The sequence below is a fragment of the Xyrauchen texanus genome, chromosome 31, assembly GCF_025860055.1.
Source record: "Xyrauchen texanus isolate HMW12.3.18 chromosome 31, RBS_HiC_50CHRs, whole genome shotgun sequence".
Classification (NCBI taxonomy): domain Eukaryota; kingdom Metazoa; phylum Chordata; class Actinopteri; order Cypriniformes; family Catostomidae; genus Xyrauchen; species Xyrauchen texanus.
In genome coordinates, this window is record NC_068306.1 from 17,340,800 (window position 1) to 17,365,878 (window position 25,079).

A 25,079-nucleotide genomic window follows, 5' to 3' on the forward strand; every position below is an offset into this window, starting at 1 on the left:
ATGTCCCGCCCACGGACGCTCAGCGTCTCTGGGGGTGAATGAGGAGTGGGCTGGCACGGACTCCGGGCTTCCGCGTGATGATTGGAGGATCTGTCGAAAGACTGCATCTCCTTTTGATTGACAGCGAATCTGTACTATAAGAAGTCACTGAAGCTATTTCGCGCTCAGTCCCATCGCGGATTTCTCAAGTGTAGTTGAAAGACAAACTGCTGCAACCTATTTCTTTATATTTGTTTGGCAAAATTGCTAGTTAATTTGCATAATACATTTCACACAATTATACACCACATTCCTTGTTTCAGTTTTACCAAGTTTAATATATTTTGTTTTAGAGCGTTCGTTCGTTCGTTCATTCATTCATTCATTCATACAGTAGGCTAGGCTAGCGTCGTACGGGTGAAACTGCGCATGATGGCAGACGGTGCTAATATTGTCGACCTGATTTTGGCAAAGCCATTTGAAAGTCTTCCTTACGAGGAAAAAATTAGAATTAAACAGCAGGGCAGATCAACACCTAAGATTGATTTAGTGCAAAAAATAGGGTAAATAAGTTTATAATGTAGGCCGAAAATGAGCTTCCCCTCTTTGAAAGACCAGCAGCCGCCACTGGTATAAATATATATATCAATAGATTCGCATTCTAGGAAAATGCTTATCAATTTAAAGTTTCGCCCCATTGAAAATGAACAGTGTGTGCACACCTCATGAACACGCGCGGACAGACCATTCTTCAATGTCTTTTTCAGTTCAAACCGCTGAACCATACCACTGAAGTCATTTAATTTTCATGTGTATAGTGGTAACTCACCACTGTCTGGCTGCTCTAGCACCTTGGAGGGTCAAGTTTGATGCAGGGTCAAGTTTTCAGAAAGAGGGTGCTGACCACAAATGTATCCAACACAGGTTGGGGTACAGTGTGTAATGGACTTTCGACACCTGGAAACAGTCTTGACATGTCAACCGCCAAGAGCTAAGCTTTATAGCTTTGAGAGCTTTTCATTCCAATATTGTGAATCACCACATTATGATTCGTTCGGATAACATAACAGTAGTGGTGTATATATGTCACCATAATGCACTGGCCCACGTATGGACGGTGAAACGAAAGTATGCGCTTCCCCAGTTGTGCCTCCTTCATTCTGTCATCAGCAAAGTCTGAGTGGACATGGAATCAGTTCTTTTAATTGTCCAATCAGCCATGGTTTCCAGAAATGATAGAGATGATATACAGCTTGCCATGGGAAATACAGCTGACCACAATCTGGCATCCCAAGCTGTGGAACCTGCATGTGTGGCCCCTGAATGGAGCACACTAAACACGCCAGAACTGATGTATTCAGTCATGAACACCATTTTACAGGCCAGAGTGCTGTCCACGTCCTCTAGGAGCTAACGTGGAATGTTTTCACTGATTGGTGTCTTTCACATGGGAACACCCAGTAAACTGCCCCATACATGAAATTCTCATATTTCTTCAAGTGCGATTAGACGCAGGACTCACTCCGTCAATGCTCAAAGTTTATGTGGTGACCATATGCATGGACGAACAGTGTGTCTTTATAAAACATATGTTTTGCAGCAGAATGGTCTTCTCAAAACACATTTGCAAGGTTTTACAACCTAGACGTAACGTCTCTCTCTCTTCACAAGTCATCTCTGTTTTGAGCGCTTGCTATTTCGTTTGCTAAACATATACTTATGCCCCTCCCCTTTAGTACAGGCTCCACATCATTTTACACAACCGCCTGCATTCAAGCCATTGTAATTTACCATAAAGTCACAAGCACTTTTATTACTGGGTTCGTGAAGGGGCTAATTCTGACTATAGTATATTAATTCTGAGTGAGCCCCTCCTGGCCGAACATGAGGATCACTCACTTGTGGCATACTCATGTCGGTCGCATTCCCGTGGGACCCCAAATACGTTAGCACGCAATGTCAAGTGTACTGAGTCGTAAGGGAACGTCTACATACATACCTAACTTTGGTTCTCAGACTCAGAGTTCTACTGAGGTTCGAGCGATGCGCTCCTTGTCCCTCAGTCAGAAAAATTCGGAGGAATGATCTTTGCCCACCTGCTTTTATAGCAGACAGCTTTGTGCCTAAAAAGACGGGGCTCAAACACCATAGCTAATATTAGAAAATTGCCATTATTTTAGAGAGGTTTCAACTAGGTCATATGGAAGGACACTCCCCATGTGCGTTAGCAACGTGTTGTTTCCTTCATTTCAGGGAGCCGAGATTACGTATGTAACCGAGATGATTTCTCCTACAGGGTTGTTTATGTTTGTTTCCCCCCTGTGGGAGTTTTAGTTAGTTTTTTTATTTATTTTTTGTATGTAAATAAATTTTTTTGGCATGCATGCATACACAAAGGTAGCATTTGAAGAGGTGTATTTTAGATTACATATTGCAATATAACAAAATGACATCAAATTTAAATGTGTATAATTAAATCCAAAAAAAAATTATTTATAGCGTTAGATGCTATTGGTAGATGCTCTTACACCCCTGTTTAAAGATTAGCATACATGACCAGACATTCCAGTTTTCTGGGGACAGACAGACAAAAACCGTGTCTGTCCCCAGAAAACGGGAATGTCTGGTCATGACTGGAGCTATCCCCAGGAAATGTCCCCATTATTACTGCGCATTCAAAACAGTCCGAAAAGTGAAAATACATGGCAAGAAAGACCCTATAAAAGCCTACTGGCAACAAGGTTTACCATGTACTGTTTATTTCGACCAACAGAGGGGGCTGCTCGCTACAGCAGCTTGAAGTCATTCATCTTCCTTCACTCATTACTTGTTCGTGCTAGTTTGTCAGAAATTCATTTCAGGCCCTGATATACTACATAGGTTTTTCATGTGATTTCAGTTGTTATGCTGAGGGAAATGGTAGTCAAGTGAGCTCATTTCTTTTGAGATTCCTCTGCCAGTTTGCCAGCAAGTTAGCAGCCAACCATCTTACTTTTAGTAAAATGCCAGGTAAAGGTGAAGGAAAAGAGAAGAGAGTAAGAAGAGTGATGCAAAAAATGTGACCAAGGGCAGGTGTTCCTGTTATGTGGAGTCAACTGCATTAGTTCCTATACATATTCAACAGAGTATGATATTCCATAGTTCATCACATTACTATACACATGACATCAGAATTGGCCCCCTTTTTTAATTAATAGATAAGTAACATTACAATGACGTATTTACCACTGAACTAGAAATGTCTCAGTTTTTCATTTAAAAAATCTGGTCACCTTAGTATAGTGGCATCACTGCAACATTTTTATTGTGTTTATTTGGAGTCCTACAGACACCCTAAACCTACACTTAACCCTACCTTACAAACATTAACCATGGTTTTACTACAGTGACCATAGTATAACCATGGTATTTTTCTTGTAAAATCATAGTAACAACCAACTTATACGTGGTTACTATTATCATGTTACTGAAGTAATACCATGATTAGTACATCAGAACTGTTTAGTTTCCACCAAAACACAAGGTTAATTTTATTCAGATCGAATCCTTCTCTCAACTCCCCGACCTTCACTGTGACCAAATCACTTTGAGGAATCTCTTTTATTTATTACTATAAGTAGTATTATAGGAAATATTAAGAGTAGAGACATGGGAAAAAAGTTTGTCAAGGGGTGAGATTCAATTCCGTATCTCCAACATGACAACACATACCAACGTAACACCAAGAGCTACTACAACTGGACATGGGGGCGCAGTTTGTGTAAAAATCCTTTTTCCACACTGGCTCAGCGATTGAGGTTCTGGCTTAATGACCAGAAGTTTGGGGGTTCAAGCCTTGACCCTAACTGTTCTGTATCATGGCTGAACCTGCGCTCTGACCCAAGCTTAGCTGGGATATGCCAAAAAAAATTATTCACTGTATATTTTCAAAATGTATAATGTGTGAAAAATTAAAGGCTTCTATTGGAGTGCATATAGTCACTTAGTTATCCAATCTCTAAATCCACAATCTAACCCATTAACCAGTTTAATGTGGTGTGGTGTGGTGTGGCGTAGTACGCGTAGGAGTGATGGTGGCGTAGTAGGGCTAAAGCACAAAACTGGTAAAAAGAAGGTTGTGGTTCTATCCCCACATTGTGTCCTTGAGCAAGGCACTTAACTCCAGGTTGCTACGGGGGAATTGTCCCTGTAATAAGTGCACTTTAAGTCGCTATGGATAAAAACGTCTGCCAAATGCATAAATGTAAATGTAATGTCTCTGCCCCATCACAAAACATTTTAATATGCCCACCTTCATTTGCTTAATTTTACCCCAAATAAATCTGTCATGGCTGTCTTGAATTTGGTCTGAGCAGTGGTGGGCAGAGTTAGTGTAAATAGCTTCTGCCAACAAGATGGGTTATTTGCACTTATTGTAAATAGACACTCTGTTAAAGAAATATATTAAAGAATGTGCCTTTCATTAGGCACATTCCATTTCATATATAGAAAAATTACAAATACTCAGTATATTTAAAGCCTTCTGTGTGTGCTAAGTGTACATTGTGGTAAATGAGTATTACGGATGCAGTGAGTGTATGGTGCATTATGTAAATCAATACTGTCTTGCTTTTACATGACTGCAATGTTACTGGAACTGCACCCAAGATTTTCTCTCATGGTTACACTTGTGTATGGTGTTGTGACAATGAAGTGATTTGATGTTGATAGTGTATTTATCATACAACATAAGCTGCCAGTAGTTGATGATCATTTTATTGTGTTATTAATATGGAATTAAAATATTAGACTCTACATCAGAGAAAAGGGCAATTAAAACACAACAGCACAATTTTTGATATCAGTTATCATAAGGGTACAGTACAGGGGCAGAATTGGTCCACAGCTCCATCTGGTGGTGCCACAGTCAATTTCGGTACTGATTACAGAAAGGTCATAAATGATGACAAAACCCCCTGTTTATATCAAAGATTTCATATATAGTTTCATTTTCATGTTGCCGGGTGTCTAGTTTATGACCACTGTGGCGTAGTCGGTTCCTGATTCAAACTTTACTGCAAGAACTGAATTTTCAGCTAAATGATTCACTGTGGCATACAATAGCTCATCCTCCACTACCTGTGAAAACATGTTAAAGAGTTTCTGTTCAAATGCAACATTGCATTATCCTCGATTTAGACATTTTTCACTATTTTGTTCATAAAAGCATTCATAATTGCAGCCAAATACTGTAATTGTGTAAACTCTACAATATGTGTCACTGAGTTTAATTCAACGTTAATGCCATAATCAAAGTGAAAACACTGAAAGTGTAGTTTTGTTTCTCTTTTCAGATCGATGAGAAGAAAACGCACCTCTGTTTTCACAGTTTCCTGCTTTTCTGCAGGACCAGGATTTGCATCTTGGGTGCCTAAAAGAGAGATTTTGTTGTGAATTTAACATGCATTGAATTATCTAATTGTAACTTATTAAAAATAAACCACACCTAGCCTTACTACCACAATGATCACAAGTGTGACACTAATAAAAACACAGTAGAGGTGTAAATGCACATGTGTACAAAACTTGCAGAAGCATTTCTATATCCAAACCCACTCACCGGTGTCCAGATTTTGAGCTCTGTCACAGTAAAAACAAAATAAAACAGTTAGAGAGCAGCAGTTTTTAAAATATCTTGGCTGAATAAGTCTGTGTATGTTTATGAGTGTTTATGAGGCAGCACTGACCTTGCAGGAGAAAACTTTCTTCTACACCCTAAATAAACATTAAAATATTAAAATTGCATACTGAAGACATTGGACAGAAACAACACTTGAACATATAACATTATCTTGGTAGGTATACCATCTAAATTAAACCAGGCAAAACGTCCTGGTTACTTCAGTAACCTCCGTTCTCTGATGGAAGGAACGAGACATTGTGTCGATCGTGACACTAGGGGTCACTCTTGAGAGCCCGAGACGCCTCTGAATTTTAATAAATGGCCAATGAGAATTGGTGAGTGGTATTTGCATGCCCCTCCCCTGGACATACAGGTATAAAGGAGGGGACGCTGCACACCGCTCATTAGATTTCGTGCTGAGGAGCCGAGAAAAAGGTCCCAGCTATTTCAGCGGGACGTTCAGCATTGTGGCTGGAGGGACACAATGTCTCGTTCCCTACATCAGGAAATGGAGGTTACGGAAGTAACTTGGACGTTCCCTATCTGTCACTCACTCGACGTTGTGTCGATGTAGTGACACTAGGGTTCCCCTATAAAAATGGCACAACTAGCTGAACTGTGTTACGTGGGTTGGCTGTGCGAGGTTGGCAGACTGCTGTGTGCCGCATAGACAGCGCATCAAGCCGCCACTTTACATCCCCTGATGCCAGTGTGAGTGTTGTGCAACCCAATTGGGGACGAGTCAACTACCCAAGAATAGGGACAGGCTTATCCTAGTCGTGCCTTTTCCTCTCCTTCTTTCTTTTCTCCCCAGAAAAGAGGGAATTCTCTAACCAACCGGAACGCCAGTGTCCACGTCGGGGGGTGTCACTCCCCAAGGGGAAGACACCGCGGAGACCACACCCCGCCTAGAGAGGGAAGAAATGTTAAGTGGTAATACATCACATGGTCTTGCCGAGACTAGTCGGAATTATGCCATGTGGAGAAGTCCCATGGTAGGTCCTGTCCAACTTGGGGAGGAAGCTCTACGAGCATGGAGACCGGGGCAGAGGGGCCTCTTTTTGGCCGTTTGCCAACAGGGAAACTTATTTCCGCTGAAAATACGTTGCAAGGGATTGCCTACAGGGAACAAACACATGCGGAGCACCTATCCCAGAACGGGGCTTAGTTAGCACCAGTAATGGGCTGGCAGTGAGTTTCTCCGCCAAACTCACCTGCCGCAGGGCTAGGAGGAAATCAACCAGGGAGCACATCTGTGAACACTACTGGGAATCAACAATGCACATCTTCAGCTCAGGAGAGGTGAAAGGTGCTAGGTGCAAGCTATATACCTGGCCGGTTGACCCAGCTTACCTGTTCGTTCCTGCTGAGATACGGGAAGAAACCGGCTCAACCCGGAGATTGCAGAACCTTGCGAAGGTATTGGGTGTAGCCCAGCCCGCTGCTCTGCAAATGTCAGCCAGAGAGGTGCCACCGGTCAGAGCCCAAGAGGCCGCCACACCCCTGGTGGAAGTGGCCCATAGGCCTGCAGAGGGCGATCCTCTGCTTGGAGACAGCGTTTCCTTTCTGCTGTCCCCCAAAGCAGACAAAGAGCTGCTCAGAGATCCTAAAGCTCTGCGTGCGATCCAAATAGATGCGTAAAGCGCACAGCGGACACAGCAGCGCTTGCAGGTTCACCACTTGGTCCCTGAAAGGGGTCGTGGGAACCTTGGGCACATAGCCCAGTCGGGGTCTCAGGATCACGTGAGAGTAGCCCGGACCGAACATTTCACTGACAGAGAACAGTTTACACAGTTTATATTTATCTACAAAACCTTCATATCAAAGGCATATCCATTAGATGAAAAGGTTTTTAAAATTAAGAAAAATATAAATTCTATCAAGTTTGTCTAAAATATTGTGTAGAAAATATAATTGTTACACACAAATAATCTTAATTACACAAGAGAGCATTCTGGTTTCCTACCTTGCTGCTTGGCCATATAGACAATTTGGGTGATTATCATGAGCAAAAAGACCAGAATCAGTGTCCCCAGTATAACTAGTACAACGAGAGTTTGTTCGCCAGAAAGAGCTATATAAATAAAAATACAATAAAAACATCAACAATGTTAGATCTTTATGATTTCTTTGTGTTGTATTTATAAAGCCTTGTTTCTTAAGTATTTAATTACACAAACGCATGAATGAATGAATGAAAGAAAATTACATAGTCTCCACACTGTAATGGTGACATTTTGGTGGAGTCCATGGTGAGGTTTGGTCATACAGTGGACGTTAACTGTTGTTTGGAGCTGCTTTCCAGTTTTATTCTGTACAAGTTCTTTTCCACTGACAATAAGCTCACAGCAATGGTCAGTGGAATTATTCTGGGCAATGTATTTTGAGTCAGTGTAGAAAACGCACTCTGATATAGGCTGGCCCTTATCACAGCATGTCAGTTTAGTTTGGTCAAAAAGAGTCATCATTTTAAAACTAACAGTAATATCTGTAGGGGTTACAAGTTCAAAGAGAGATTGGAAGTCATTCATAATTAATGCTGGAAACAAAGTCTTGATGTCAACCAAATTAACATCTACAGTAAATTGAGATGTGAATAAGTCCAAACATAATCAAATGCATACTCTCAATCCATAAGACAATAATTAATTAGAAATTACTTGAAAACAATGCATGGGAAAACAACAAGATTAGCCACATACTGTACCTGCATTTGTTAAATTGGCAAAATGACCAACTGAATAAAAACAAGAAAAGAACAACGTTAATGTTGAGCCAACATTTGTTAATCACACAAATACTTAACAGATCAAATTCATATTTATTACTTACAGAAAATAAACAAGTGAAGCATCTGGATCATAATTTCCTATGTGCAAGCTGATATAGCAACACAATTTAGGACTACACTTGGCATTTAAATTATATCTAGCATGACAACGTCACCATATACTATGAAAATACAGAACAGGATTCACAGTCACTGGTTTTGCACTTTTTCTATTTATTGCCAATCTCTGGCAAGGCAATTTGCATAACTGACTCCACAGCAATGTTATCTATGACCATCTATCGATTCCACAGTTACTTAAATAAGTAAAATATATAAACAAATAAATAAATAATAACTGTTTTACAAGATTTAAAACAGACAGCATCAGTGGGGCCAAGAAGAATGCAGATAAATACGAAATGTTCAACAAAAAGTTGATGCATTTAATTGTTTTATTGAGACCCTGACAACTGCGAGAGTTCAGACACTGTCTAGCATGTCATGGTCTATTGGGCCGAAATGAAAGAAGGAAACAGATGGATGATCTTCTTACACACATACTTTACACACTCTTGACAATGTAGATTTCTAAGAGCAATGGTATTTTTCAGTATTTTCATTGAGAATAATTGGAAGAAAAAAAAGGTCTGAAATCTTTAGAATAGATTTTAAGACTTAAAACTTAGAGGAAAATTCTGGGTTCAATACAAGTTAAGCTCAATCGACAGCATTTATGTTATATGTTGATAACCGCAAAACTGCAACTCGTTCCTCCTTTTCTTTAAAAAGGCAAAAATGCCATTGATCTTGATCAAAATTCAAAATCTAGAGATGAGGAACATTGTTTTGGCACATATGTAAAGCAATTTAATTAAATTTTAATTAATATCAGTTGTATTTATAAAGCCTTGTTTCTTAAGTATTTAATTACACAAACGCATGAATGAATGAATGAATGAAAGAAAATTACATAGTCTCCACACTGTAATGGTGACATTTTGGTGGATTCCATGGTGAGGTTTGGTCATACAGTGGACGTTAACTGTTGTTTGGAGCTGCTTTCCAGTTTTATTCTGTACAAGTTCTTTTCCACTGACAATAAGCTCACAGCAATGGTCAGTGGAATTATTCTGGGCAAAGTATTTTGAGTCAGTGTAGAAAACGCACTCTGATATAGGCTGGCCCTTATCACAGCATGTCAGTTTAGTTTGGTCAAAAAGAGTCATCATTTTAAAACTAACAGTAATATCTGTAGGGGTTACAAGTTCAAAGAAAGATTGGAAGTCATTCATAATTAATGCTGGAAACAAAGTGTTGATGTCAACCAAATTAACATCTACAGTAAATTGAGATGTGAATAAGTCCAAACATAATCAAATGCATACTCTCAATCCATAAGACAATAATTAATTAGAAATTACTTGAAAACAATGCATGGGAAAACAACAAGATTAGCCACATACTGTACCTGCATTTGTTAAATTGGCAAAATGACCAACTGAATAAAAACAAGAAAAGAACAACGTTAATGTTGAGCCAACATTTGTTAATCACACAAATACTTAACAGATCAAATTCATATTTATTACTTACAGAAAATAAACAAGTGAAGCATCTGGATCATAATTTCCTATGTGCAAGCTGATATAGCAACACAATTTAGGACTACACTTGGCATTTAAATTATATCTAGCATGACAACGTCACCATATACTATGAAAATACAGAACAGGATTCACAGTCACTGGTTTTGCACTTTTTTCTATTTATTGCCAAACTCTGGCAAGGCAATTTGCATAACTGATTTCCACAGCAATGTTATCTATGACCATCTATCGATTCCACAGTTACTTAAATAAGTAAAATATATAAACAAATAAATAAATAATAACTGTTTTACAAGATTTAAAACAGACAGCATCAGTGGGGCCAAGAAGAATGCAGATAAATACGAAATGTTCAACAAAAAGTTGATGCATTTAATTGTTTTATTGAGACCCTGACAACTGCGAGAGTTCAGACACTGTCTAGCATGTCATGGTCTATTGGGCAGAAATGAAAGAAGGAAACAGATGGATGATCTTCTTACACACACTCTTGACAATGTAGATTTCTAAGAGCAATGGTATTTTTCAGTATTTTCATTGAGAATAATTGGAAGAAAAAAAAGGTCTGAAATCTTTAGAATAGATTTTAAGACTTAAAACTTAGAGGAAAATTCTGGGTTCAATACAAGTTAAGCTCAATCGACAGCATTTATGTTATATGGTGATAACCGCAAAACTGCAACTCGTTCCTCCTTTTCTTTAAAAAGGCAAAAATGCCATTGATCTTGATCAAAATTCAAAATCTAGAGATGAGGAACATTGTTTTGGCACATATGTAAAGCAATTTAATTAAATTTTAATTAATATCAGCTCCTATTTTTACCTCTATGTTGGTGTGCGTTTAACAAACTGAAAAAAGATAGATCTGCTGTGTTCTTAGAACACTGAAGGGAATTGCTATGGAGAGACTTTTTTATACATGAAAATGTACGGATGTTATTGAAACTCGTAATTATTATATGACTATCATTGTTGTCTTTTGAGAAAAGTCATTCTCAGCAGCTCATAAACTGTAGGGAAATTATAGATTTGCTTTGTTCTTATAATGCTTAAAACCTATAGACTAAAATCTCTTTGTAGGTATGTAGACATACAAATTTTAAAGGATTAAAATGTTCTTTTGATCGTTGATTCAGTGACTAACTCTGACTTTCACACATGACATCACCAGAAATGTTCACTGAATGAATCATTTAATAGATCTGAATGAATTTTGGTGAACACAGTCAAAACACTCTTGCCACTTGGATACATTTAAATTGTAAATAGTAACATGCGCAGTTGTCATTATTCTATTCAGGACCATCTTCTGCTCAGTATTTTAGTTTCATGTGTGAAACAGAATCAAGAGCTCCACAAGATACCCTTTATTGCTAATTTTACAAAATGTTTGCTAATAATTTGCAATAATTTAATCTTTAACATTCTACAAATACTAAAAGTATATAATATGGGGGCCTGGGTAGCTCAGCGAGTATTGATGCTGACTACCACCGTAGTAGAGTCGTGAGTTCGAATCCAAGGTGTGCTGAGTGACTTCAGCCAAGTCTCCTTAGCAACCAAATTGGCCCGGTTGGTAGGGAGGGTAGAGTCACATGGGGTAATCTCCTGGTGGTAGCTATAATGTGGATGGATTTTTGTTGTGCATGGATACACAGTATGCCTCCACACCGTGGTATGTCTCTGCAGTTACACGCTCAACAAGCCATGTGATAAGTTGTGCAGGGTTGATGGTCTCAGACACTGAGGCAACTATGATTAGTCCTCCGCCACCCGGATTGAGGCGAGTCACTACGCCACCATGAGGACTTTGGAAATTGAGCATTCCAAATTAAGGAGAAATGCGTATATTAATGGTATACTTGTATCATAATTGTACATTAATATATAATGTAATATATTAATACTGCACTGTATGTGTTGGGTCTGTGTGAGCCACCTACTGATAACCAGACCTTCTGAGTTCTGGTCACTATTAACTTGCACTGTGAGGAACAGAGCAGATTTGTGTTCTGCAGAAGAAAGTCATACACATCTGAGATGACATAAGGGTGAGTAAACAGAATTTTCATGTTGGGGTGAACTATCCCTTTAAGTTTGAAAATTGATCAGCAAATAAAAACAAAGTTTGTGTTGTGGTAGATTCTAGTAGAGCTGCAGACAAAAGTTTTAATTTTGCCCGTTTGTGTGACACAGATCATACTAAGAAAACATTCATAAAGGAGAACTTTAAGAAGTGTAAAGAGTTAAAAAGTCATAGAAACAACAAAACGTTTTCTGGTTTATTAAATACATCAAAAGATAATTAGTTACAAACAGCCTATGTTTAAACTCTAAAAATAAATGTGGGTAAATCACAATAAAACAATTGAGAGATTTAAACATTAAAGCTGTTCAAATCACAAATCTCCATTAGTTAGAGTGTTTCTGATGTTGATGGGTTCTGTTCTTGACTGATGTCTAGGTCTAAATTAGACAGGGCATCATCTAGTGTGCCAAAGGGTGAGTCCTCTTTGGCTAACAGATTATTCTTGATGGAGCTGACAGGGGTAGGGGAGCCAAATCGGAGGTTGAGTGGTATGTACTGATACTCTTTACTTGAATCAAGCAAAAATAAAAACATACATGAGGCTGACATCACAATATAGGTAAACAATAAAATCTGGGACACGTGTCTTCAAAAGAAGTAGATCAGCACCTGAAGTGGGTAGGTCCTGTCTGAATCAAATGCACTGAGATCTCCACAAGCAAGGAAAGGAACTATTATCCTGTTTGGTCCCTCTAACTGGTTAAAATCTACATATGGGAGGAAAAATGAGAAAGAGAATGTGTATTGTAGCCATTTATGCTCCATAAAAAAGCATGAGTGAATCAGGTTGTACAGAGTACATTAGGCGAAATTGTGCATCTCAGCACAATAATAATTACAGTGCAAAAACGTAAAACACAGAGACATATTTAAAACAATTGGCTGTGAAAAATTTAAAGTTTAGCACATTAAATTACCATAAGAGTGATCCAGTAGTGGGTTGGACATGTTGGGGACATAACCCTCAGGTGGAGAGTAATTCTGACACACCAAAAAACCCTCTGCAGGGTGATAGAGAACAGATTTATATGACATAATTCCTTTTAAATGCAATGTTTTCTGATGTTCAACAACAACTTTTTTACAACAAGAATTTTTTGTCATGATGTGGTCAAAGCACACACCTATGCTTGAATTGCGACTGCAGCTTGGTTTGGCGCAAGTAACAGAACTAATGAAGATCTTGAGCTGGGAGTACAGCAGGGTCTCATCTTTTCCCCTAAAAATCTATGTAGAAGAATAGCAAGACATGAAAATCCAGTAAATATTATTGTCGAAAACTTTAGAGATCTCTTGGCATATCAAAGTCAGACATAATAGTAATATTCAATATCAATGACAAAAGCATTTTAACAAATTAATTAGTGGTAATTGGAAGCTTACTTTGTTGACAAAGTTTCCACCTGGTTTGAGAACATGTGTGGTAATATTGAGAGCCTATTAATAAAAATATAAAAACCTTACAAGTCTATCGTGATCAAAAGGCTAGCAGTCATTTGGTAAACCAAAATCTCACTGCAAACACTAGAAAAGTAACAAAAAAAACAATAATAACCATAAAAGAATTTACGTAACCCAAAAATTATCATTCTCTCACCATTTGCGCACTATTATGTGGTATCAAACTAGTATGACTTTCTCTCTTCTGTGGAACCCAAATTAACATATTTTATATCCATACAATGGAAGTCAATGGGATCCAAAACCCATGTGTACAGTTTCTCACCCAAAATCAATCATATCACTCAGAAGACATAGATTAAACTGATTTAGGATTAGATTTGATGCACTGCTGCCACACGATTGTCTGATTAGATAATCGCATGAATGATTGTTGGTGCCAGATGGGCTGGTTTGTGTATTTCTGTAACTAAGAATTTACAGTACTCTGCCCTAAAAAGTTCCACTTGACCTGATCTCAAAATAACTGAATCACCTAAATGGCTTGTTTATTATGAAAACAACGAATAATACACACAGGCACAGGAATTGGCAATGAAGAACCATCTCAGTTAATGGGGTGTGTTGGAAACTCAGAAGTGAAGACCAGGAGACTCAGAGTATGTCTTCAGCAGAATTATTTATTGAGAACGTGCTGCGTGGCGCTGCAGTCATCAAGTCTAACTAAGTGAGACTTACATTGTAGTTTTATAGACATTTTGGTTTTATAGACAAGTACTCGGTTGATGATGGTTAACAAAGTATACTAATGAAGTAAGCAGTTGTAGGAACCCTTCCCATACCCTGGAGATTCACCAGTCCTTAATCCAATCAGCATAACTATATCACTCAGACTACTTCATTATCATTGAGATAAAAGCAGGTCCACACCCAAGCCATTATATAGGCACCAAGAGCCAACACATACCAAAGGTGATAGCTTCAGTAAGCCATTCTTATTTGACTCACAAAAAGGTGAACAGGATCTGGCAGGGACCTCCACTTAGCAACTCTGTTTAACAGTGTAATACAGCTGACGCTGAATACTTTCTTCTCTAAACTACCAAGTCTGATACACATTTAATAAACAAACATATTCTTAAACTCATTCTTAAATTTATATTCCCAAATGTGCCTGAGCTTAATTAATAGACAGACCATATCTTTTAGGGATTTTCATTTACACGAAGAGCCCAACTTCATTTACATTGTGAGCGTTAAACTATTTCACAAACTAGTAAAAAGGTTTGAGTTTACAATGATGAATCGTTGTTCAGCCTGACTCCGCTGAATCCAAGGTGTTTCATGGACTTTGTCACTGCTATACTACAATAAAGACTTCATCTTTATCTCAAGATCAAAGCCTGTTCCTGTGTGTAACTTAATATAACCTGCTTTTAAATGTTAGTAATATGATTCAAATAGGCAATACATACCGCTAGCAGGAGCTGTGCCTGAATGTACCCATCTACATCATGAAGCCCTGTAACTATGAAAATAAACAGCAGTCGACTATGAGAAAAAGTCAATTTCAAGACTAAAAAAATCAAAGATTTAATCACAGAGAGCATGGGAGGGATCAGCACCAAATAGGAGGACGACATCATGTTAAACACATAAAAACATTTGTTTGTATCTGACCATCAAGGTCATCATGGCTCACTCTCCAGCCCTCCTCTTTCGCCAGTCTATAGTAAATATCGCGTTTGTGTTTAGAAGAGCGCCCCTTTAATTACATAATTTTAAACACAGATTCAATTTTAAATCACTTCCCTCAAACAGTATTGAATAGCTGCCACACAACAGAAAAAGCTTATGTCAAACTATCAAGAGAACCAATATGTCAGTGTTACTTAATGACAGTAGCTGCGGAAATTATTATATTAAAGGTGCAATCAGTAACGTTTTTTATCACATGGTGTAATGACTTGAGGAAGCAGACAAGGGGTTGGATCCAAGCGCGGTTTATTTGTAAACAATAATCAGGAAAACACAGGAACAAAGGAAGAGACCACGATGGGCAAACTAAACTCAAACACAAAATGAAACACAGGAGCAAAGAAAAGTCCACAATGGGAAAATCAAACTAAAACACGAAATGACACACGGCTGGGAGAACAAACACTAAGGGCAGGTAACAAGGGCTAAGGCACGACAAGAAACCATACACGACATATAACCATACAACGAATGACAAGGGAAAAGGAAAACAACAGGGTTTAAATACACAAAGACACAATAAAGACTAAACGAGACACAGGTGAGAACAATGATGAGTGCTGGCAGAGATGAGTGCCGGGGATAGTGGGAAATGTAGTTTTTTACACGGACAGTGAGACTCAGGGCGGACAACAGGGAAAACGTGACATGGAACGGATCGGTGACGGGTGAAACGGAAAACACGGAGCAGACCACACGGAAACATGACATAAACGTGATGGGTGAAACAGAGGACCTAGGGTAGACAACACAGGAACGTGACACATGGCTTGTTGAGCGTGTTACCACGGAGACATAGGTGTGGAGGCTTCACGCTATGCATCCATGCACAATAACAATCCATCCACATTATAGCTACCAACAGGAGGTTATCCCATGTGACTCCACCCTCCCTAGCAACTGGGCCAATTTGGTTGCTTAGGAGACCTAGCTGGAGTCACTCAGCACGCCCTGGATTCGAACTCGTGATTCCAGGCCCCCACGATAGTCAGGTTTGAAAATAATCATAATGTGGCATCATTTGCAAAAACTGACAATTCAGAACAATACTTCAAACAAATAAATGTTAAACTTTCACAAAAAATTGTCTTCGATAATGCCTAAACATACCACATTTTACTTTCACGTTTATTCATTTGGCAGATGCTTTTATCCAAAGCGACTTACAGAAGAGAAAACATAAGCAAATCATCTTAAGGAGACAGTGGTATGAAAGTGCCATACTACAAAGTTTCACTAGCATCAGAATAGTTTTCAAAACAGATTAAAATGCAACAAGTATTTTTTTGTTTTGTTTTTAGTGACTGGTTATGTGCTCATGGAAAAATGCGTCTCAAGTCGTTTTTTTTTTAAGACAGAGAGTGAGTCTGCTTCACGGAGGGAGTTGGGAAGGTCATTCCACCAACGTGGTATGATGAAACTGAAAGTCCGGGATAAAGTGTTTTGGTGCCTCTTTGTGTTGTTACGACAAGGCGACGTTCCTTAGCTGACCACAGGCTTCTGGTGGGCATGTAGTTCTGCAGAGATGATTTTAGGTATGCTGGAGCAGATCAAGTGACTGTTTTGTATGCCAGCATCATAGCCTTGAATTTAATATGTGCATCAACAGGCAGCCAGTGGAGAGAGACAAATAGTGGTGTAACATGTGCTCTCTTTGGTTCATTAAAGACCAGACTGGTGCTGCTGCATTCTGGATCATTGCAGAGTTCTAATTAAACATGCAGGAAGGCCTGAAATGAGAGAGTTACAGTAGTCTAGTCTAGTTATGACAAGTGACTGAACAATGTGGCATATTCAGAGAGGAAGGGTCTTATCTTCCTAATATTATAGAGTGTATATCGACATGATCTTGCAGTCTTTGAGATGTGGTCTGTGAAATTGAGCTTGTTATCGATGGTTACCCCTAGATTTCTGACCGTATCTGACCGTTTTGGAAGGAGATACTGTAGTTGTACCCAGCTGCACGGTGATGTTGTGTTGTTATGTTGTGACACAATACCAACTAGTGAGAATGTCTAGAAATCCTCTTCTCTACAACCAGGCAACAAAGAGTGGATCTTTGCAGTCATTTAGTGGTTAAACTTGACATTACAAGTGATTACGTTTGTTATTTTATATGAATGGTGTTTATATGAATGAATGGAATGAATTTATTAAATTAGATAATGTCTAAATACCATAAAATCCCCCAATTAAAGCCTTTACTTTAATGAAATTAGTGATATGACATATCTTTCAAAAATAAATAAATTACTTGTATGACTTATATATAAACATGTATGTTCGGGTCACTTTTGACTAGTGAACACCACAAGTGGGATAATCAAACGAACAGCGTGCAAGGGTATGTGTACATTTCTGTAGAAACAATTGTATATTTGATTTGTATTTCTATGGACCAGAGAGTCAGACAGCCCACAGAGACTAGCCACGTCGAGAAGTTAGAACGACCAATGGCTAACAGATGTAGAGAAGGATGTCGCGCCTTTTAGGTAAAAGAGCCAATCGCCTTTCAGATTCAGACATCGCCTGCCAATCAACTCGAGAAAGCGCATGCGCAGTAGCTAGACAAGATATCGTTGTTAACCAGTGTTGTCAGACTTTACTGCTGATTTGAAATATGATATTTGATCGTAATCTTGACCAAACGTTTTGTATATTTCAGTCTTCAGATCACTTGTATGACGCTTGTTAACATAGAAAAATATCAGGTCAGCCTGCCCGAGAGTGTTCCAGAGATGGCCGCCGAGTGGACTGACTTGCCCTTATACAAAAACAACAGTCTGCGTCCTGGCCAGCAGTTCTCGCGATGATCCTCGATGTTTCCGGTGTTGTGAATCTGTCTGGTAAAGATGGCGCTCAGCATCCGAGGCCGTCCTATCCGAAGTATACGGATGCGAGGTAAGATTAAACCTACTCTCATCGGATCTGTGTAGGAAATAATATGATGCCACTTCCAACAGCTACGCCTGAACCAAGTATCGTTTTCTCAGTGTCTACTTTTGTCCTTGCATGACAGGTCGAAATGACAGTGGGGAGGAAAATGTACCACTTGATCTCACGAGAGGTAAGTCAGATTATAAACATAGTGAACTGCCCACCTAGACAGCATTTTTGGTCTTCACAGGCGTGTTTGGAATGTTCGGACTGGACATTTCAAAGACGCCTATGGTGCAAAAAATTGCTGTCTTGGCAGGCAGCTCACTAGGTTCCAAGAATAAGACAAGCAGTCGTCATCATATAACACACTCATCATGCACAAAACACTCTTTTAGATAATGAAAACATTACTTAAAGACAGGGAAAACAGATGGTTTTGGACAAAGACGGGTGCATTTGATTATTTGTAAGGGTTGGGTGTTAAATACAGTATGTGCATCATCTCTTATTCGTGTCCAATATCGCAGGACTAACGGGTCCTCCTCTAGTCTTGACCAAAACAACAGTGCGCTCCAGTAGGAAAGCGTTTATATCATATGTAATTTCATATTTTCTAAAATCCCATGTCAGCATGATGGCTGTGGCTTGATTTCAGTTTTATTGTACGAATTCTGGTGATCATGTGTGACATTGTGTGCTTTGTTATTGTTATGTTACATAGACTGGTGTTATTGTAAGGCATGAGCGGTCTTAACTCATTGCTTTTCATTCATCGGTTGCATTGAGCCTATATAGGGAGGTCAGTTGTTAGATTGTCAAATGAACTGTCAAACATGACAAAGAAGTCCTTATCTGTCGCAGCTGATGGCATTGAATTTGATGTGTGGATTTTGCTTCTGTTTTCTTACAATACAGCTCTCCAGAAAAATCTAAACATTGACAGTTCTGTCAGAGTGGTTTAATTATGTTTTAATGCATTTTAACACATTCCTGTATTTAATGTATTGTTTTAATATTTATTTAAATGTATTTGCATACAGTTCTGCAGAATAATATGCTAGAGTAAAGTATTCTATGCTATACAGTTTTTGTTCCATAAGAAAACCGTTCTTAAAGTCTGTTTCCCCCTGGGCTGTACACAAAATGTTGGTGTAAACAGTGTCTCTACAGGGGCTTGTTGATCATAGCTATGATCATAACAAACATAGGTAGGGGTTTTGCTTGCAGATTCTTTTTTGAGATATTTTGTTATCTTTGTTGTTTTGTTTTGGGTCTGTTTTATTCAGTATGCCTATTACATTTGTTTTAGTTTAGTTTTTTTAGGGGGAGGGGGTCTGTTTTATGCCTATTACATTTTGTTTTGGGTCTGTTTTATTTGTTATGCCTATTACATTTCGTTTAGGGTCTGTTTTAGTTGGTATGCCCCTTACTTTTTGTTTAGGGTCTGTTTTATTTTATGTGCCTCTTACATTTTGATTTTTGTTTTGTTTTGGTCTGTTTTATTTAGTTCGCCTCTTACATTTTTGTTTTGATTTGGGTCTTTTTTATTTGGTATGCCTCTTACATTTTATTTTGTTTTGGGTCTGTTTTATTTGGTATGCCCCTTACTTTTTGTTTTGGGTCTGTTTTATTTGGGATGCCCCTTACTTTTTGTTTTGGGTCTGTTTTATTTGGGATGCCCCTTACTTTTTGTTTTGGGTCTGTTTTATTTGGGATGCCCCTTACTTTTTGTTTTGGGTCTGTTTTATTTGGTGTGCCTCTTACATTTTTTTGAGTCTGTTTTATTTAGTATGCCTATTATATTTGTTTTGGTTTAGATAGGGTCTAAAATGGTTGAAGGAACAAAAACAAAAATACAGAAAATGAATGTAACCGAAAACCAGAACAAAGTGATTTTCACTTTTTCCGGAGTGTAAACATTATTTTGCTGGTAACCGGTAATAATGTTTTCATGAAACTTAAAGCCAAGGTAGTAAATGTTTGGAACTACACCACTTCATGTTGCCCGAAAATGAAACACGTGCTTTGATCCTGAAGGAAATTGCTGTTTTTTTTTTCAAAAACTATGTATAATTACTACATTTTCATGCACAGCTAATCCAGGTATAAGGAAAACATTATTAGAGGTAAAAAGTAAATTTCTCAGTTGTTTCCAAGTCTTCACTGAATTATTGTTAGATATGATGCATTCATATAGATGTGATGCTCCCAGGTTTTGACTGAGACACAAATCTGTAAATGAAATTATACTTAACTGTTAATTAACTGCTTATTATGATTTCTATACCTATGAATCCACCACACGGAAACTATTTATTTTTTCTTATTATTTTGGGCTTGTTTTGATCTGGCGAGATCTGGCAACACTGCAATTGGTATTTCACCCACCCCTTAGCCCAGAGTGCTGTCAATTTAATGTTATTAAACTGTTCTTTCATTTTGATCAAACTGGTTACCGTTTGGATAAGAAGCTGCAGAACTTCTGAACTGGAACAAAAAATACTGTTTTTGCTCAGAACGAACTGAAATGAAAAACATTTTGTATTTAGACTTTGGATCTGTTTTTTTTTCATTATGCCAGTGCATTTGTTTTGGGTCTGTTTTATATCGCATGCCTCTTACAAAGTACCATTACCTAAAAAACAAAAATCTGTAACATGATTTAGAGAATCAAGAGTATTATGTAATAAAAATAATATATTTTTTTATATTTGTCAGCTTTTAACATGTTGTATGTAAGACAGCTGTTGTTTATGTTTAAGTGTACATTGTTATTTATTTATTTTTGTGGGAGAATATACCTCATTAGCTGTTGTCTCATTGTGTTGTTTAAACAAGGTCATGATTGTGGGCTGTTTTTGCAGACTGGTTGACCTTGAGGGTGTTTACCATATGACCTCTGCTTGGATAGTGTTTTCTGTATAAAGTCCCATTTCCCAGTGCTATAGGCTAAATCTTTAGGGCTAAATTGTCTGGAAAGTGTTTAAATCCCCTTTGTATTTTATCTTGTAGTTGTGTTCTAGCAACACTGGACAATGGCACTTGCTGTTTGATTCCATTGTGGCTTCTTGTTGACATAGCTTTATTTAAACCAGCCCTGAGCCTCACTGTTTTTGGTTCCGGTATGAAGAGCCAACAGTGAGCCTCTCTGTAGGAAAATTAGGGGATTTTGTTTCATTCTAGTACAGATGACTGAACATACTTCCTGTGTGACTGCTGTGGGATATGAGTAGTAAAGCGTGGTATGTGTATTAGTGTTTTGGAGTGTGTGTATTTTATGTAATCATTTTTCACACAATGAAAAATCATAATTGATCAAGGTTCGATTTAGAATACAGCACGTCTTTACTAAAGTGAGAGAAAATCAAACACTTATAAAAAAGACTTCTTCGTGAATGCCTAAGGAGTAATGCGCTGATGTAGTAGCACAAAAGTAATATGACTTGGACTCCCTTACTGTAGAAAGAAAGACCACAATTCAGACAATCAATCACATTACTTTAAAAGAACCCAAATGGCTTGAGGGTAGTCTTTTTTTTTTTTTTTTGTATTGACATGTCCCCCTTTTTAAAAGGAAAAAATAGCCAGTCGATTTAGCCACGAAATTCCAAGTTTGATTTCATGTCTTCGCCACACTTTTTCCAGATGGGTCAGCCTTATTCCTGTGAAGGGATATAATGAGAGGGGAGGTTTGTTTTGGGGATTAACCTCTGATGTTACAGAATACACAGTGCTTCTTTACATTTTCACCTGTTCACCAAATTGCTTTGATAATAGGAAGTATAGCGAAATAGTATGAATGCAGTTTAAGTTCCATCTTTTTTCCTCCTCTTGATGAGCAAGCTAGTTTTCCAAAACATTTTGAGTTGCTCTTGTTTTAATGTCTGCTGTCATGATGTACTGTTGCTGTTTTGGTGCTCACTTCACACTGATTCTTGTAGCTTGTTTCTTTAAAATGGTCCTTGATTCAGAATTGTAGAAAACCATACAGTGTCATGAATGCAATGTACTTGTTATGATCTGTTTTGAATGCTTTTTTTTTTCTTTCTTTTTTTATTTTTGTGGATCTATGCTAAAAGAATACCTTACAAACCTGAGCAAAAGATGTTATTTATGAGAAGTCATTAACTATATCTTCATTTGTGAGATGACTGGTCGTCCCACTATGTTTAAGCATCATTTGTCAACACAGATGCACTAAGGTCCACTGTGACATACTTCAGTGCTCATAAATGATTAAAGCTAATTTGCTTTGTGCCAGTGTGTGTTTTCTCACAACTCTTCAATCATTTCCTTTTCCAGACCCATCTGAGAACATGCGAGAGATCCTCCAAAATGTGGCCAAACAGCAGGGAGTCTCGAACATGCGCAAACTTGGCCACCTTAACAACTTTGTCAAGGTTCGTCTTTAATGTGACTGGATCAAATAGGTGTTATAGTGGAACAGGGAATGCTGGGATAATGAAGTTAAGTGCCAAAGGCCCAAGAATCACTGTTTTGTATTATCTATCTGTCATGAATTCACCATTAAGTGACAATGTTAGGAAAGCTGATACAGCATTGTTAGATTTTGGCAGGTGATCATGCAGGTTGGTGTCGTAAGTGGACTCTGTGCCCTTTTAGTCTGACAGGTTTATGCAAGCCAACCATGCTGTCAGATATAAACCACTGCCTAAGACAAAAATTTACCCTCCAACTCTTTGTAAATGCTTTTGCTCTGTGTCAAATTCCCTGAAGTATTCCAACATTACTTGATTTAGAGACTGTCATTTAAAAGAGTCATTAATGTCTCTATTTGTAGCCATGTCAAATTAATCATTCTTGTTTATGTTTTTTAAAACAGCTGCTCTCCAATGTTGGGCTTTCAGAGGAAAAGTTTGGCTTTACCTATGAAGAAATTATCATCTGGTGAGTCATAAAGCGTTGCTTGAAATGCATAACATAAACATTGTAACTTGTAAGGTTTGGTGTGCAACCTTTAAGGTATTTTTTATTTTTATTTAGAAATTGACATACAGTGGTGGCAAGAAGTTTGGAATAATGTACAGATTTTGCTCTTATGGAAAGAAATTGGTACTTTTATTCACCAAAGTGGCTTTCAACTGATCACAATGTATAGTCAGGACATTAATAATGTGAAAAATACTATTACAATTTAAATTTTGTTTTCAGAACTTCTTAAACTTATTCAAAGTGTTCTCATCTAAAAATCCTCCATGTGGAGCAATGACAGCTTTGCAGATCCTTGGCATTTTAGCTGTCAGTTTGTCCAGATACTCAGGTGACATTTCACCCCACGGTTCCTGTAACACTTGCCATAGATGTGGCTGTCTTGTCACGCACCTCACAGTCTAGCTGATCCCACAAAAGCTCAATGCGGTTAAGATCCATAACACTCTTTTCCAATTATCTGTTGTTCAATGTCTGTGTTTTTTGCCCACTCTAACCTTATCTTTTTGTTTTTCTGTTTCAAAAGTGTCTTATTCTTTGCAATTCTTCCCATGAGGTCTGCACCCCTGAGTCTTCTCTTAACTGTTGTACATAAAACTGGTGTTGAGCGGTAGAATTCAATGAAGCTGTCAGCTGAGGATATGTGAGGCATCTATTTCTCAAACTACAGACTCTGATGTACTTATCCTCTTGTTCAGTTGTACTGTACATCTGGCCTTCCACATCTCTTTCTGTCCTTGTTAGAGCCAGTTGTCCTTTGTCTTTGAAGACTGTAGTTTACACCTTTGTATGAATTCTTTGGTTTTTGGCAATTTCAAGCCATTCATTCCTCAAAACAATGATTGACTGATGAACAGCTAGAGAAAGCTGTTTCTTTTTTGCCATTTTTGACCTAATATTGACATTAAGTCATGCCAGACTATTGAGTATTGTGGCAACTCAAAAACAAAGACAATGTTAAGCAAACTAAATAGCTTTCAGCAGTATTTTATATAATTATAGTGATTTTATAGTACTAAATTAGCAATTTAGCATGATTACTCAAGGATAAGGTGTTGGAGTGATGGCTGCTGGAAATGGAGCCTTGTCTAGATTTTATTAAAAATGACTTTTCTTTTTTTATTTATTTTTTTTATAATGATGGTGCTGTTTTTTGCATCAGTGATGTCCTGACTATACTTTGTGATCAGTTCAATGCCATTTTGGTGAATTAAAGTACCGATTTCCTTCCGAAATGGCAAAAATCTACATTATTCCAAACATTTGGCCGCCAGTGTATGTCATAAGGAAAACCTGAAAATATCAGTGAATTTTAAAATAGTTATTTTCCGGGCCTGAAAAAGCAAGGGAAATTAATGAACTCTTTTGTAAAGTTATGGAAATCCTAAAATAAAATCTTAGTCATAGAGAAGTTGTGAAAACCTCTATGATATTGTTTTTCAAGTATGATTAGCTCTAAAATATTCCATCTGCTAGAAATTACTTTTTGAGAGGATAATCTCTTTAAAATTAACATCCAGTAGGGATGCACCGATCCGATACATGAATCGGAACCATAAAAGCACCAGTTTAGTAGTCCATATGACTCATGCATTTTATTCAAAGCTACTTTGCAGTAGCTTTGTGAGTCGCAAAAGGCTGTGTTTAATAAGTAAATATATAGTATGCATGCGCAGCACGTTAGTGAATGGGCCGGCTCTGTTGACACGCATACATGGTACGTGAAGGCCATGTATGTGTGAGAACCACAGAATTTGTGGTTCTCGCTCTCAATGGGACGCGTGGTAAGTTTTTCATGGATCGCGGAGTGAAGCATGAGCCTTGTGTGCTGTGAGTCTCCGCGGTGTCATGCACACCGAGCCACGAGATAAGATGGATGGATTGATTGTCTCAGAATCAGAGACAACTGAGACTTGTCCTCCGCCACCCGGATTGAGGTGAGTATCTGCATCACCAAGAGGACTTACTAAGTAGTTGGAA

The 25,079-nt window shown here is 38.1% G+C and overlaps 2 protein-coding genes and 1 pseudogene across 5 annotated transcripts in view; 1 reads left to right on the top strand and 2 right to left on the bottom strand.

Moving 5' to 3' along the window:
- Positions 1-4,736: 4,736 nt before the first annotated feature.
- LOC127624671 (uncharacterized) lies at positions 4,737-10,077 on the bottom strand. Of its 4 annotated transcripts, XM_052099500.1 has the most exons (9): positions 10,008-10,032; positions 9,883-9,912; positions 8,349-8,378; positions 7,851-8,129; positions 7,608-7,715; positions 5,706-5,733; positions 5,579-5,598; positions 5,334-5,389; positions 4,737-5,097 (listed from the first exon to the last, which is right to left on the bottom strand). In XM_052099500.1, the coding sequence occupies exons 1-9, from the start codon at positions 10,027-10,029 to the stop codon at positions 4,987-4,989; spliced, it is 684 nt and encodes a 227-aa protein (XP_051955460.1). In that variant the 5' UTR covers positions 10,030-10,032; the 3' UTR covers positions 4,737-4,986. The 4 variants fall into 4 exon arrangements, with proteins under 4 accessions (XP_051955460.1, XP_051955464.1, XP_051955462.1 ...); XM_052099504.1 differs by lacking the exon at positions 7,851-8,129 and having other exon boundaries at positions 10,008-10,034; XM_052099502.1 differs by lacking the exon at positions 9,883-9,912 and having other exon boundaries at positions 7,851-8,378; positions 10,008-10,077.
- A 2,469-nt stretch (positions 10,078-12,546) lies between these two features.
- On the bottom strand, positions 12,547-15,154 carry LOC127624869 (putative tRNA (cytidine(32)/guanosine(34)-2'-O)-methyltransferase; annotated as a pseudogene).
- A 2,958-nt stretch (positions 15,155-18,112) lies between these two features.
- Positions 18,113-25,079, top strand: part of LOC127624652 (rapamycin-insensitive companion of mTOR-like) — a 35,064-nt gene continuing 28,097 nt past the window's right edge. Inside the window, exons 1-4 of the mRNA XM_052099467.1 lie at positions 18,113-18,170; positions 18,289-18,336; positions 22,452-22,549; positions 22,993-23,057. Coding sequence (XP_051955427.1) covers positions 18,122-18,170; positions 18,289-18,336; positions 22,452-22,549; positions 22,993-23,057 — 260 coding nt within the window. The 5' untranslated portion in view covers positions 18,113-18,121. The remainder of the gene's footprint in view (positions 18,171-18,288; positions 18,337-22,451; positions 22,550-22,992; positions 23,058-25,079) is intronic.

Excerpts from the sequence above, each read along its gene's own strand:
- LOC127624671 (XM_052099500.1), bottom strand. The coding sequence starts at position 10,029 with ATGCTTCACTTGTTTATTTTCT. Across the intron at positions 8,130-8,348 it reads TGCCAATTTAACAAATGCAG|ATATTACTGTTAGTTTTAAA; the intron begins GTACAGTATGTG and ends TAACCCCTACAG. Across the intron at positions 5,390-5,578 it reads AGCTCAAAATCTGGACACCG|GCACCCAAGATGCAAATCCT; the intron begins GTGAGTGGGTTT and ends TCTCTCTTTTAG.